The sequence below is a fragment of the Anarrhichthys ocellatus genome, unplaced genomic scaffold, assembly GCF_004355925.1.
Source record: "Anarrhichthys ocellatus isolate YVR2014 unplaced genomic scaffold, GSC_Weel_1.0 scaffold3, whole genome shotgun sequence".
NCBI lineage: Eukaryota > Metazoa > Chordata > Actinopteri > Perciformes > Anarhichadidae > Anarrhichthys > Anarrhichthys ocellatus.
In genome coordinates this window covers 17,946,228-17,961,992 of record NW_022280033.1, presented here as the reverse complement: position 1 = coordinate 17,961,992, position 15,765 = coordinate 17,946,228, and the positions used below count along the sequence as shown (strand labels likewise).

Here is a 15,765-nt window from a genome sequence, read left to right as displayed (position 1 = left end):
CAGCAAAGTGAAGTTACCCATGTAGGGCTTGGTTCCAGCTAAGGCTGTGGCTCTCTCTCCATCCTTTATTATTGTTGCTATGTTGAAATCCGTGAGGTGAGCGTGACCTGAGAAGAAGCAACCACAAAATTCATCGATTAGAACAATATTTTAAAATTTATAAAAATGATATTTTTTATTTCTTAAGACATGTCTCTGAACACATACAAAGGACACATTTCAATGGAGAAGAAAAGAAAATGAAATGAATGACAACATCTGACATTTCAGTGGTTTTGTGTTCCCCTACTCCTCTGGCCTTGTTACCGTTGTGCCTCATTAGTAGCCTCCAGTGTCTCATTCCTGTCTGTGTACTTTGCACTTAAAAGGTTTTGGCTATCCACTTTTCCCTGATCACAAAGACACTTAGAAACAGGACTAAACACTTAGAGGTAGATATCAGAACTTCAACTGAATGGATGTTTTAGAAAAACGCATTACGGACATATTTATATATCTAACCTTTATCTGTTATAATTTAGATCTTTTGCAAGTAAACCTCATTACAGCATAAGAAATAAGAAAGTCGATAAGACACACAACCAGTCAAACACAGGCACAATCAAACAGCATCATTAACAAAAACATTTCTAAAGAGGTTCAAAATTACAAGTTAAAATCCATCCAATGGGATGAAATGTTGAAGTTTAGAAGTCCTTCGTCATTTATTCCATTTATATGGTGCAAAAAGGTGAAAGGCGGTCTTCCTGAGTATTTACTGGTGGGGTATCAAGACTTCTGAGGTCTGCTCTGATGTACAGTAGATTTTAACTGCAGAAGAGATGTAATATTGTGAGGCAGCTTTAGTAGGATACATTGATAAACTAAAACAATATAGTGATGGTGATAGGGAAGTGACACACACGGATAGAAGAAAGATACATTCTAAAACAGAATTACGGGTTCTTGAGAATAAAACACATTTTATCAGCATTCAGTACAAGTTTGAGGATGTCTGAAGAGCGTTAAAAGCATACTGTTATATTGACATGGCTTAAGGTGGAGAAGAGCCATGTACATACAAGATTGTATCGTCTGCATAGAAACGGATATCATAAGTCTGTGGTTCCCCCTTGGTTATTAAAATGGAGGTTGTTGTGAGACCATCAGCACTGTACAGATTGGCTGTGTTCTACCAGACATGTAATCATGAAACAAGTTATGATTAAGATATTTAAACGTTTATTTTCCCTTCCTATCCAGGTAGGCTAAAAATAAATGTGAAGTATTATTTAACCCATGTTTGCTGCACACACACACAGTCACACAAACGCACAACGCAAACAGTTGACATCCTTACCTTGCTCATCCAACAGGATATTGTCTGGCTTCACATCTCTAAAGGAGAAATGACAGACACACATATCAAAGAAGATTTACCACATAAAACATGTTAATACAGAAAAACAGCCTAATGTTATGTCATAAACGAGGCAAACAGGTCAGGTTTTCATCCAATGGTGGCTTAATTTTTAACAGAATTCATGTGCATATTCATTCACTACTGTAATAATAATATTACTAGTATGTGGCGACACGACACACCCCCATGAGATCATTTTGGGGATTAACATACTTAGCAGTGGCAGACTGCGAGACAGAAGGTTAAAATAATCAACCGGTTAGGTGAAATAATTACGAATGATGGCGAGTTACGTTAAGAGGAAAAATGCGGTAGCTCACATATATAATGCAACAAATATTTTGTGGTGTTTGGACTATTTATCAAATTTGCAGCATTTCCACGATATGTTTTTTTTTTTTGCCTGAATTATTCGATTTTTGCATATTTAACGTGCATGAAAATAGGTGGATGAAACTCATTGAATTGTTGCAATTAGTAAAAGTGTTTCAGATTCAGGGTGCTTGCTAAACGCCTAATTTGTTCCTGTAGCTCTTAATCCCAAACATACTCAAATCCTACAGTTTGTGGTCGGGTAGGAGAGGCTGGCATTAGATATGTACGGTATGTGTGGACGTGAAAGCCTGCAGGAGGTGTTTATAGGCTCGTGCATGTGCGAATTATCGTACATGTTGGTGCAACAGGGGGAGAACACTTTCATTTCCTGCGTTTCAAACACAGACCATCACCAATCCCCCTGGAGGCTCTCGCAGGTTTGTCTGCACATGCTTATTACACCGGGCAACCCATGCAACGGAAGGACACATCCGGGCGCGAGTGCGCACACACGCACACACACACACACACACACATCTGGACATTTCCCAGTCCCTGCAAGCTCTCCACAGGCAATTAACAGAGCGCACACAGCTTATTTAATTATGCCAACGCGTCACGCTGGTGTGGAGAATACACACACACGGTCCGCAGAGAGTGTCTACACTTCCCGTAGGACGCATTTGCTCGCCGTGGCTGGCTATGCAACACTAAACTGACGCTAATATCATCTGCCAAAATTCTTGGAGGGGAGTGGTGGAGGTGGTGGAGATGGTGGTGGTGGAGGTGGTGGAGATGGTGGTGGTGGTGGTGGTGGTGGTGGTGGGGGGGGGGGGGGGGGTCTGATCCAGCACTACAAGGCTGAAGGGAAATGCTTACAAATGGAAATGCTTACAAGTTCACAGGAGGAAGCCCGATCGGAGTGCCAGCCACAGCACCATGCCATTTTGTTTGATGTACAAAAAATTCACTTAACGTTTCACTCATTTCGCAGCGAGCACGGAAACACCGATCCAACATGAAACGGCATGAAAGTGAATTCTCATTTTGTACAGGAAGAAATCCCCCCCCCCCCCCACCCCCCATGTGTGAGCAGCTTCAATATGTTGAGTGCACGATGAAGACACATGAAGCAGCTCGGTGGTCTGCGCAGAGAGGAGGAGAGGGACTCTCTCCACTTTTACTTCCCTTCTTCTCATCGGACCAGTTTTACCTCCTTGGGCACGGTGGCAGCTGACTGTTGCTAGGAGACCGGAGACCCTCTCTTCCTTCAGTTGGTGCAACTAAATAATTGTATAGTATTCTCCTGTCAAAAACTTACAGGGTGGAACAAAATTGTAGAGCTGGGGACGGCCACGGATACCCAGGGATTGGATTACGGCTCTGGGAGCGGACACAATTGTGTCAAAGGCAGAACAGTCGATGTCAAGGAGAGGGTGGAAAAACATTGGGATAAAAAAAAAAAAAGAAGCAGAACCTGTCACCTAATACTAATGGCAGTTCTGAAGTCCTTCGCCTTTTCCAACTAGACTAGGAAAAAGAAAGAGACACCTGACGTGTCGTGAAACGTGGGAGAGTGACGGACCCTTTAAAATTAGCGTCACGCGCGCTTGTGATGTTACATCATGCATGTGGAACACAGGAGAGTTATGAGATGACAGGTGACTCACATGCAGGTGGACACAAACAAACAGCTTCCTGCCGATACACCTAGTCGAGAATATGTAGGACGAAGTGCACATGTAAAAATGTGTTTTTATGAATCTGGATTACTTTGCTTTTAATTAGAGGAATCCTTTTTTGTCAGAGAAGAACATTTATACAGCCAACTATCAATGAGTCTTGATGGAGTCTTGTCGTCGCAACCAGTGTAACGCTCATAGCCTCTGCTGCTCGCCTGCTCACCCACTCCTGCTCCCGTGATCACATCACCCCTGTTCTCCAGAATCTCCACTGGCTCCTCGTCCCAGAACGGATCTAATACAAAGTCCTTCTCACTCATAAAGCCCTCCACAATCAGGCCCCCTCCTGCCTCACCGACCTGCTCCACCACCACACTCCATCCCGTCGGCTCCGCTCCTCTGATGCCAACCTCCTGTCTCCTCCACTCAGGACCAAGCACCGGACACTTCTCCATAGCTGCCCCCTCCCTCTTTCCCCAAACACATCCGGGACCGCACTGACCTTTCCATGTTCGAATCACAAATCAAAACCAACCTTTTCAGAACTGCTTTTACTGTGTGACGAATGTGTGTTCTATGTTTGTATAGCTTTTTAATGATGATCTTAATGTTTGCAAAGTGTCTTTGAGAATTTTGAAAAGCGCTACATAAATAAATTATAAAATTATTATTATTATAGCCGAGATATAGTTCAGCAACAAGTTCAAGTTTTTTGTTTCTACACTTTTGTCCCGGATTTAGGACGGATTAGACAAAGAAGAGATAACATACTAATGAATGAGTTCTAGAGGTGCTGGTGGGAGTATTTTCTACCTTTGAGTAAAAGAGAGTCGGGCTAGCCGTTTCCCCCCCGGTTACCGACATTATGCTAAGCTAAGATGGCTCCAGTTTTATAGTTAACCCTCAGCCAAAAAGTGAAAATTTCCCAAAGTATTCCTTTTAACAATTATGCTTTGCTTCTTCTTATTATTTACAATTTCTTCTTTTTACTATTTGTCTTTATTCTGTCAAACACAAATGTGTTCTGATGAACACATTTGCAGGCATAGTGCGTAATAAGTTATGTTTTTATTGTTACCATGCTAAACGTGTAAGTACATCAGATAACACAGGTATGCTTCACTGTCACACAGACAGACACACATGCACACAGTCGTGTTTTAATGCCTTTTGGGGACATTACATTGACTTCCATTCATTTCCTGGAGACTTAGACTAACCCTAACCATAACCAGCCTCATCCTAATCCTAACCCTAATCTTAACCTAAACCGAACATTAATTTAATCCTAACCTTACCCTAATCTTAAACCAAGTCTCCACCACTAAAATGATGGGGATGTGCATTTTGTTCCCCATTTTGCCTTCAAAAGGAAGGCGAGTCCTCACAATGTGACTGTGTCATAGGATTTATGTCCCCACAAGTCGGGTAAAACCCAAACACACACGCACACGCACACACACACACACACACACACACACACACACACACACACACACACACAGCAACAGCACACAGTTGTTTGAAGGAAGAAGTGCAGCCCAAATGAGGTTTGGAACAAGGTTCAAACCGTTCTTCAGCCATCTGTGGCTCTAAATCTGCAGTCCGCAGGGATCCGGCTCTTTCACTTACTGGACTGCACAGACACAAACTGCTGCGCTCAGCATATTTGGACAAAGAGCCGCGGACAGCTCGTCCCACCCTGGTTGAAGATGATGGATGGTAACAATTACGGGAACAAACATTAGGGCTATCTTTATACATAGAAAGTAACGGAAATAAAAACAGGGATGCCCGAGTGCCGAGATAAGGTAATACCTGCAGCCAACACCGGGACTCGATGAAAAAGCCTTCAGACAGAGGGCTTGCATTGGCTCCCTTTGCCTGTTTGTTATATTTCTCAGTCTCATTTTTAACCTCTAGATAGAAGACAACAAACACAGTCATCCGTACACTGTAAATCGTGGCGAGTAGGTTAAAATGGTGCTAAATAATCTATATAAAATATAGAGGGCACCTGGTCCAGAAATAAAAGCATGACTAACCCTTTCTACTACCCGTTCTGAAGCTGCAGGGCACCGTGCACTTCTCTGGATCAATAATGGAGTGTCATCTGAGCGGACGTGATCCTAACCGGTGAGGTCGAAACAGGCGAGATTGGTTAAGAGGACACGATGAAGGTGGGTATAAATATATATATACAGTATATACTTGAGTCATGTTTACAACCTGAAGAACTGCACATAGAGCTAGTTAGAAAGGCACTGTGACCTTGTGGTTCTGAATGCTTACACAAAGGTAGAAGCTTAGTGTCGTGTTCTCTCTGGAATAGAGAGGAGAGAGAACGCACTTGCGCGAGTGACGGTGTAAAGAAAAGACCCTTGACGTTTCCCTTGAATTCATTTTGGAGTTGATACATTCATAAATCACCCATAATAACGCTGCGAGCTGGAGAAGCAGAACACACTGAAGGAAACCTCTTGAATACTAAAAGTTAGAGACAAGACCTTGAGTTGATATTCAGAGTGCTTTGAACTGAAACTGAGGTTTAGTACATTTGATGAAACAAAGCATAATGATGTAATGGCCTGACACTGGTGCTTTGGGTGTGTATCTGGAAAGTGCTGCGAGTGGTACTTTAATTGGGTTATTTGAGTGTAATGTGTCCGTCTCGCTCTGATCTGCTGTTTTGAAGATTTAACCAAAACCCAGAAAACAAGACGTCTGGTCCCACATTGGGTGTGTCATTGTATTCGATGTGCGAGTCATTTTATTCAAAGTGAAACACCAGGTACCTAAAAGAGGCCATGCTAGTAGGGCCGTCGTGATATCAGATTTTCCCTGCACGATTACAGTCACCACAAGAATCTGTGATGACAATATTATCGCGATATCTAAAGACAATTTGAAAACAGAAGAATAATGCTCAGTTTAATTGATCTTTAACTTTCTTTACTGTGCATTTTGTCTCTTTTTTTGGCAAATGGATTACACGCAAAATATGAGTGTCGGGAGGTGGAGAGAGAGTCGGTAACCATAACTGTACAAAAGCGTGGTTATTATTCACAACAACATATGTGATATCAATATTCCATTTTTAAAATGTAACGGTTGTCGACAGTACCGGTATGTTGCAACATGCTACCTTGACTTTTGCCTCTGAAACGTATGATTGTGAGAGAATTGTTGGCATTACATAGCAAACAGTTGTTTGCAGATGGAGTTGGTGAACATTATGGAGGGAGTTTTGGAGTTTCAGGGAATGCTGATGTTCAAAACAGTTCCAAAGCAAATGATCGAACTTTCCACATGTCCGTGTTTGAAATTATACAGTTTTTAAAAATGGCCGTCACTTTTCTCTCTAGGTAGTCAACAGTAAAGACAGGAAAGACTAGAGAAAGATATGTTTTTTTGAATATGTATATATATCCGCAAAAGGGCATGGAAGCTGTGAGAGACCTTTGAATTGAGGAAATTAAAAAAAGATGAAGGCGTACCTATGGATGATGTGCTGGTTCTGCAGGTAGTCGAGCGCCAGTGTCATCTCACAGAGGTAGAGTTTGACAGCGTCCTCACTGAACTGGACGCTCTGTTGCAGGTGGTAGCGCAGATCTCCTCCCAGCAGGAGGTCCACCACCATGAACATGTCCTCCTCGTCCTGGAAGGAGTACCTGGGACCAGGGGGGGGAGACACGGCGCTCACTCACTGTCCAGTGTGGAAAGAAAACATGTGGCAAGACTGAGCACACAAACACATAGTGTATAGGGGCTTGTGTGCTCTAGCAAGCAGTACACAAAGTACGTTACGCGTTAAAACATCTGCAGACACACATGCATGTTTGTAGAAACGAGGACAAAGGCCATGCCTACGAGCAACCGCAGTAAAACACGACATTCATGCATCTGTCTCTGTCTCGTACCTAAATACCTTCGTATCAGCAACCTTTCTGCATAACGCATAGTTATATATGTCAATGTATGCTCGAGATGGTTTCTGCATGGGTGTGCACTTCCTAGCAGGCTCTGAACACGCACAATGGACGGATTGTTATCCTGACATAATACCACGTCGTTGAATGAAATGTGAAACTGGAAGAAAGTGGTTGTCGAGTTAAATCTTGACAACAGCCCATCATTGCATGAAGCGACTTAATTCAAAGAACTGCTCGTGGTCCGCTAAACATTTTTGTCAATCAGGCTTAGTAATCATGCGTGTCAAATTAAAACACACCCGCTCAGTGATCTGGGTGGGGATTTGTAACACTCCACTCCACAATTTTTGCCCCCGACACTGAACAAAAACATTAAGCCACACGGGTGAACAAACCGCTTTTCTTTTTGTAACGGAATCTAATTTTTTCATCTAAGAAAAAGAGCAGAATAATATCTTAATAGGCCCCCCGTGTCAATTTACACCGAAGGGAAAACAAACCCAGCCTCATTGGTTTCTTCTATTAAACTCGGCTTTAATGTTGTCGCTGCTGAGACAATCCTTTATTTTCCCATTAAAGCTCCGATACTGTGCCAATATTACTTCTTTTTTTTTTATAGCTGCGGGTTCCCTCCGTGCGTCTTCAGGCTTGGCCCCGAACACTCTGGGAGATTGTGATTAGACCTATTCAGGTGCCTGCCTCTCTATAAGTAAGAAATGGAGCCTGTGTTTGCTGCAGAGAGAAAATCATTTCATCTCTTCCACGGATTGGCAGTTTTGCCACAGAAGAAAAAAACAAAAAACCCATTTGCAGAACTGTTGGGTCTTTGTTCTTCTCCTAAAACACTGCGTAGATTAATTGATGAAAGGGGCTTCCACTTTCATGTGATGGGATAGATAATGGCCGGAAAGCACACTCTACCGACTCTGCGAACACAAAGAGAACACATCTAGCTTTGTATTACCATCAAAAAGGTTTCTGAACAAGATTCCCACATTTCCTCGTTCTCATTACACACCCTGCCACCACTATGGTAAGCATGCACTCAATAGGAAATGACAGAAGAGCCACCTACATCATGGCACAGTAAACCAACCTGCCCCTTCAAAGATCAGCCTCACTATTAAAACACAGAGCAGTCTCGGCAGATGGCCGGCCCCGGGATGTTGTTGCCGTTGGCAGGGATTCCTCACCGTCACCTTTTTATCACCTCATTGTCACAGTCTGATTCACAGTATCCAGTTGACGGATGAGCTTCCTCTGAGGTGAACCCTCGCTATCTCAGTGTTCCACAAAAACGGCCTTCCCAATCCGCAGCCGGAATATCTGGGCTCATGAGAGAAAGACCGCGGCGGCTCGGTCCGATTGTCAATTCTTTCCCCGCCTTCGCTGAGGTGACAAGGAGATGTCAGATATGGGCCGACAACCGGAGCAAATGAAAGCCAAGCCACAGCGCCGACAGGCCTCGTCACCTTTAAGACTCTCGCCAAGGATGGGACAGGGACGGAACACAAACTATTTTATTCCCCATTTTTTGGGAACACTTTGCTTTAAATAAACAAAGTAAAGTCCACCAGTTTGACAGCCCGAAAAAATCAAATAAAGGACTCCTCTGCTGTCTGGGAGTGGAAAGGAATACTGGTTAAACAACAAAAGGAAAGCAAAGTGACGAGTACAGTATCAGTTGAAGTGCAGGATAATTACCCCTTCCATCTGTTTTCTGGCACTTATTCATGTCTTGGGGTCAGGTGAAAAGGGTCAGTACACTTCAGACAATTTCTGCAACTTTCCCAAAGCGAAAATCTGACGCCCACTCCACGTAGCAGTTGCCCAGATGTGCCAAAGTATTTCTCTCAAGCTCCCTTTTTTACTTCTTCAAGTGACTACTTCAACCACTTTTCGTATGTGTACAATCAAGTGCCACACCATGGGTAACTTTGAGGGGATGGAAGGTCAGGCGACACCTTGTATGAACTAGTCAGTTTCTAGCATCCTCCAGCCTTAAGCAAAGTAGTCCAGCTTACTTGCTCCCTTTCCACTTACTCCAGCATGTTCCAGGGGGATCCAGTGCTTTTTCTAGGACAGATAAGATATACAATGTGTCCAGCATAACTCAGGGTCTACTATTGAGTCTACTCCCAGATGGACATACCCGGAATACCTTTTCAAGGACGTGGAGGTGTCCAAGAGGCAGAGGCCTGAACCACCTCAGCTCAGCCCCTCTCAAGGCGATGAGCATAGACTCTCCTCCCAGCTCCCTCCAGATGTCTGAGCTCCTCACCCCGTTTCTAATGCTGAGCCCAGCCACCCTACGAAGGAAGCTCCTTTCCGATGCTTGTATCTGCAGTCTCATTCTTTTGGTCACTACCATAAGCTCATGACCAGAGGTGAGGGTCATAACATAGATGAACTGGTAAATCAAGCGCTTTACCTTCTGACTCAGCTCCCACTTCATCACAACAGTCCAGCACTGAACCGCCTGTCCATCTCACGCTCCATTTTAACCTCACTCCTGAACAAGACCCAGAGAACTTCCTCGCTTGGGGCATCGATTCACTCCCAACCCGTAGGGCACAATCCACCGTTTTCCTACAGATAACCATGGCCTCAGACCTAGAGGTACTGACCCCCCCAGTGTGCGCTGGAGGTCAGGGAGGACATCGTGAACTAGCTAAAGTTAGCTAGTACTAAGTAGCATGCATCAGTCCATCTGCTTGCTCTTTAGTTTTGCTCCAACACACCATGCAAGATGCAGCCTTGAGCAGAGGTAAGTCCAATACTCACACTCCTTTCAGTTCTGTTTGTTTCCAACAGCTCCTGAGGGAAATACTTTATTCTTAGGCTGCTAAATGCTTCATTATGTTCACCGGCTAGTCGTTTCTCTGTCTGCTGTTTGATGCAGAGGAAAGGTAGCGTTCAGTGGGTTCATCAGCACTTTTTTGTTGAAACAGGAAAGACGATCACTATGAGCAAAACGTTTCACATTACACAGTCATTTCATCTTTTGCCAATATAAAATGTACATCTATGGAATAGAGCTGCACACGCTGGGACACAAATGGGTCATGGGTTAAAATAATGTTTTACCACAAATCTTATTTTATTGCCCTATACTCCTCCTCAGACTGAAATATTAGCACAATTGCCGGTCAAACCCTTGAGTGTGAGTGAATGCCTGGCAGTTTTCTGGCGCCTGGGGGGGAGCTGTTATTGTCCAAAACCAGGAGGAGGCCATGTGGAAAAGCCAGGACGGGACTAGGCTGCGACAGTCACAGCAACTAAGAGAGGAAGGTTAGCCGGCTGGAAGGAGTACAAGGAACAGGCTGAAATAATCAGGCCACAATGACAAATGAGCACAGGGAGGCAGGGAGGAGAGAGGGAAAGCGGAAGAGGAGAATAGTTTTGAGGGAAAAAGCGACGGGGAAACAAGAGCTCGTGATTCTGTTGGCTCCGGTTGGTCTGCAAAGTTTCAATGGCCTACATAAAGTTGATGATAGAGATGGGCTGGCTGGAACTGGCTGCACGGCTCAATCACAAGACACTGCTCCTCTGAGGATTCCGGCAACAATGGAGTGAGTGAACGCTGACTCTCCTCTCAGCGGCCGTAAAGGTCCTCCACTGGCCTGCTTTCACAAGGTGCACTTTCAAAGCCACGTCCTACAAAAAAAGTTCTTCTCTAAAAAGGAGAAGTTTTGGTTAAAGTCTTTCAAGGCTGCAAATCCAGGGCAAAATAATCTGGGGATGCACAATGCTATATTAGAGAAACAGACTCCTGTGCTTTTTGGAAATGATCCCATTTTTTATGAGGATGATTTAAGACTAAGCCCCCTCACAGGGCTTGTTATAACTGCTGACAGGCCTCGTATAGAGGATCATTTGCTCCACAGTCTCCGAAGGCCTTGTTCCATGCAGGCCTGAAATCAATATCCCTAATGGAGGCTGAACAGGACACGGCACATCCATCCTCACCACTCCTCTTGCCCGCTGTCCAACTCTGATGAAGGGATGGACAGTAAGAAGAAAGCCATATACCACTCCTGACTCAGAAACCTTTAAAATCCCAAGGGACTGTGTTTAAAGCTCCGACTGTTTGACGACAGCCGCTGCAACAACCCTAGCTACCCTCGTCGCTCTGCGCCTCGTTTGTTTCCGACATCACTGTGGCAGCGTCCATTTGGTCATGATTCACTGCTGCTTTGCGGGGCCATCGGGGAGAACGGGAGATGCTGTTTGAGAGTGATCTGTTGTGATGTAACGCCTAAGGCGAAACCTAGCTTTTATAATGATGTACTATACTCCATAGACCAGGGGATCACCGTCTTTGCTACGCCGTTTGAATGCTGGTTATTCCCCGCTTCTGGGTGGGGGGGGACGTGACCCCTTGCATTTCGAGGGTTTCAAACACATGCACACGTGTCACAAATCCTTACAAGAACTTGTGTGGATTCGGTGTGTGCAGCAGATTCTTCCTCCTTCCGAGGTAATTCACTCAGTGTACCCTCGACTCCTACACATCATATCTATGCAGCGAGGGAATGGTCGCAGCAATTATTGTGGGCTGCAAACTTGACATCCGCCCAGCTTAAGGCAGCCTTTACCCGGCTGATGGGATTTCAGTGTGGGCTTTCACAAGGTTGCCTCCTAATGAATTTTCTCTGAAGCTACGGACGGAGCTGTTCAAAAGCACGGCGGAATTCAGGCCGTCTCACTGAAAGCAAAAAACCTCGCTTCGAGACAGAGAGTGTGTCTTTGTGTGAGAGCTGGAGGAAAACCTTATCAATCCTCTTAGTCTCCACAACTCTTTTTTTTTTTGACAAAACAAATCAATGCCAAATACTTCCATAGCGCTTCCATTTTGTGCAACCCCCCCCCCTTATCTCTCTCCTCTCTCTCTGTGTGATTGCAGGAATCATTACTTTCTCTGACAGCTGTTTGGTGCGTTTTCCCGCATTCTCTTTGACTCTGGCTGAGTGTCTCTTTGGCTCCCTCCTGGCACTCTATCAATAAAAAAAATACTCTTATGAAGCTTTATCAAAGCTGGCGTTTCTCGTGACTGCATTTCTGTTGTTGTTGTTATTGTTGTTGTTTGCCATTGAGAGTAGACAGTTCCCAAATTCCCCAGCTGGTCGATCGCACACCCATTAATAATACGCTGAGGTGCCAAATTGCCGAGCGCCAGGAATCGTAATGATCTGTTTGACAAGCCTATGGATACTGGCAACTCTCCGATCTGCAGGGAATTGGTTAAACAACATACCCACGCGCTGAACCAATTAGGTACCTCGTTGTTATACAGTAAGGGGAGCCGATGGGAAGATGAAGCGGCGCTCTCTCCAGTCCTATCTCATTACCTGCCCGGGTGAGACGTTGTCTCAAGCTGCAGCTAAATGAAGCAGACAGCTTATGCGATGCATACAGGTGCAACGCGTAACAATGCTGTCTTGTACAGACGCTCACGGAGTGTCGGAGTAAACTTACCGTAGACTCAAGCTATAAATTGATATTCCTTTATGTCTCACTGTGTTCCCTTCTCTTCTAGCACATCTTCCCTTCAATTATACATTTTTGTGCCGCGAGAAAGCTCAACGCGGGAAGGCTTTAGTGCCAGAAGATGATCCTCAGAGCAGTCCTGTGTGAATCCCTTCACTCGCTTAGGATGGAACCAATCCAAACTGTATTTTCGATTCCCCTGGTTTGCACAATGAGGGTGGGGGGGGGGTGGTGGACCAAAAATGGTATTCCAGACACACATTGTCAGTGTCCCTGGTGGCTTTGCGTGGGACCAGTCTGGCGATACTATCGCTAACATCAACGTCAACACAGCTGCTCAAGTTTCTGGGTCCGTGGGCCCGGCGACGACAGATTCATAAAGTAACAGCTGCATCCAGGCACTCTCACACAGCTGTTTTTACGACGCCGTCCCTCTCTTGTCACACAATCTGACGGCGGTGACGACGGATGGTCCTTTTGCCTTCCACTATAACGCTTTGTTCGGATTTGACAGCTTCCCTATGCTTTTCAAGAGGGCCAGCCAAATACAAGCAGGCGAGGTCTGAGCACCACGGGGGAGGGGAAACACTGCTGTTCAGAAAAGCCGTCAAAAGGCTATTTCATCCCAATGACAAATACTAGACTTGCGAGTATAAGTGGATCCAAGCACCTCGCGTGATTCAGAAACGAAGGCTTGTCAAATCGGGAAGCCAAGAGCATTGCGGAAAAAGGCGGCAAAGTTCTTGTAGTTTTAAGGTTGTGGTTTAACACACATTTGTTTTCATACTTGGGAAAGCTCAAATGGTTAAAACCCTAACTCTCTTCATGTACCTCTAGTGGTATCAAGCCTTGCAGATAGCTTTGGTTTCATTTCTGTCACCATCCGATACAATGGAAGTGAATGGAATTTTGTTTGTGGCGATCAAAGCATTGATATAATATATTTTTAAAAATCAACAGCAATGTCTCCATCCAGAAACAATGTCCTTGTCACTGTATTGTTAATATTAGGCCAGGAATTTGTAACACACTGGCCATAAGTGGAAAATGAGCTTATTAGCTAACTCTGGCACATTTATACTGAGGTGGAAACTGAAATGTTGATTAATGTGCAATGGCAGATAAATACATATTCAAAAGTCCTCACGACTCAAAGGATTTGTCACTACAAACCATCGACAGTTTGTACGGTGGATTATCGGGAGCAACTAAGACCAATTCCAATGCTGTGAGCACCAGCAAAATCCAATCCCCCTCTGTTGTGTTGGAGCGGAGGCAGGAATCTCCAATCGTTAATAACACAAAAACTCTGCATGTATGAATATCACGACTGCTACATCAGATGTTTTTTTGTGTAATCAGTGTAAACTGAACCTTTCATGTGTATGGCATTACCTCATTGTTGTACTTGTAGATGTAAATGAGAATGTGGATTATCAAACGCAACAGAGACTGTTTGCCGAGTACGTGAGCGTCACACCTCGTCTTTTCTATTTGCGAGTTGTAAAACTTCTCGTTCCCACGTAGCCGCGGTGATACAGTTCCGCATCTTTGTCACTAATGGGAATTGTAAATAGTGCTGGATGGTGCAGAGTATGAGAGAGAAAGAGCAGAGCAACACATGGGAAACTAGAACACAGAAGGCTTTGGCAGCCATACACTCCTGCAGGGAATTATACTATAAAAAAATACACAGGCCTACTACTGTACGCTCATTAAAATGCCCTCAGTTTGTTCCAGTAGAAAGACTTCTCCAGCAGGCAACAATATCCCGCAGATTACACTTAAACCTTACAACGACTTGATGGGGGGGAAAAGAGCTCAACTTTGTCTTGGTTCATCTACTCGCCATCTGCGCAGAACCAATCCATCACGGAACGTGCGAAAAACAAAAAATATTCCTCCAGCAATTGCTCAGAGAAGACAGGATACGTGCAATATCATTCTACCAATTACAGTAGGAGTAAAGTGCTTTGTGTAATATGCCGTGAATGCCGTGCCAGGTCCCCAATTACATTTAGAAATGTGTCCCGCTCGGAGATGAACGTTGAATAATGAAAGCAGCCTCCATTCACCCACATATCAGACTCCAGGGAAGAGTAAGGTCATTTCAAACCAGAGTAATTATCAAATGTGTGTGCTTCACGGGCCCAGAGTCAAAATTAATATCCAGAAATATATCTCCGCTGTGTAAATTGTTTCTTAAAGTTAACAGCCGTTGGTTTCAGGAGGAAAATTTGCCTCAAGCCTTAATGAATCGGAGAATTTTTGTTTTTCCACAAAGTGCCAAATGCAGAACTTAAAGTGCATGCAACACTAGGAGCAGAATATTCACAAAGAGTGCATCGATTTTAGGGCTGCGGCGGATTTTAGAGCGAGCACGCACTTGTATATGCAATAAATATACAAAATGCACAGACAGACACAGCAGGAGACCGACACAGGCAGCGCAGACCACATAGAAAGTGTAAAAACAGAGAATAGTCACCAGAGATTTACTAAAAAAACATGTTCAATTTCCTGTAGGATCTCAAGCTCTCTAAAGACGTTTCGGACCTCATCTCTCTCGATGCACTGCTGTTTGTTCATGTACTTCATGGCGTACATCTTCTCGGTGTCCTTCTTTTGCACAATGCATACCTGCAGGGAAGGACAGAGGGGAGAAAAAGAGGCGAAAGAGAGACAAATAAGCATATTAGTACAAGATAAACATGTATTCAGACAGTTTGCGTGCCAAATCTTCATGTGAATTTATAAAAATAACAACAGAGTGCTAATTGCTGCATTGTACTGGCAGGGAAAGATAATCACATCACTGCTAAAGGTGCCGGGTGCCAAGTTTCGGTTAAACAAATGCGGCCACGCTGCTATGCAAATGAATGTTTTCAAAATGGCCCACGGCATCTTTCAGCTGTCGATTAATGCGATTGTTGAGCTACATGCC

General features: G+C 44.3%; 1 protein-coding gene across 4 annotated transcripts in view; it reads right to left on the bottom strand.

The window, feature by feature from the left end:
* Positions 1-15,765, bottom strand: part of stk32c (serine/threonine kinase 32C) — a 51,104-nt gene that overhangs the window by 12,885 nt on the left and 22,454 nt on the right. For 3 of the 4 annotated variants that reach the window (XM_031841533.1, XM_031841526.1, XM_031841541.1), the window contains 4 exons: positions 15,310-15,461; positions 6,897-7,070; positions 1,340-1,377; positions 18-107 (listed from right to left, as the gene is read on the bottom strand). In XM_031841533.1, the coding sequence (XP_031697393.1) occupies positions 18-107; positions 1,340-1,377; positions 6,897-7,070; positions 15,310-15,461 (454 nt within the window). Of the gene's footprint in view, positions 1-17; positions 108-1,339; positions 1,378-6,896; positions 7,071-15,309; positions 15,462-15,765 lie in introns of those variants that run through there. The other variant, XM_031841548.1, reaches the window with a different exon arrangement.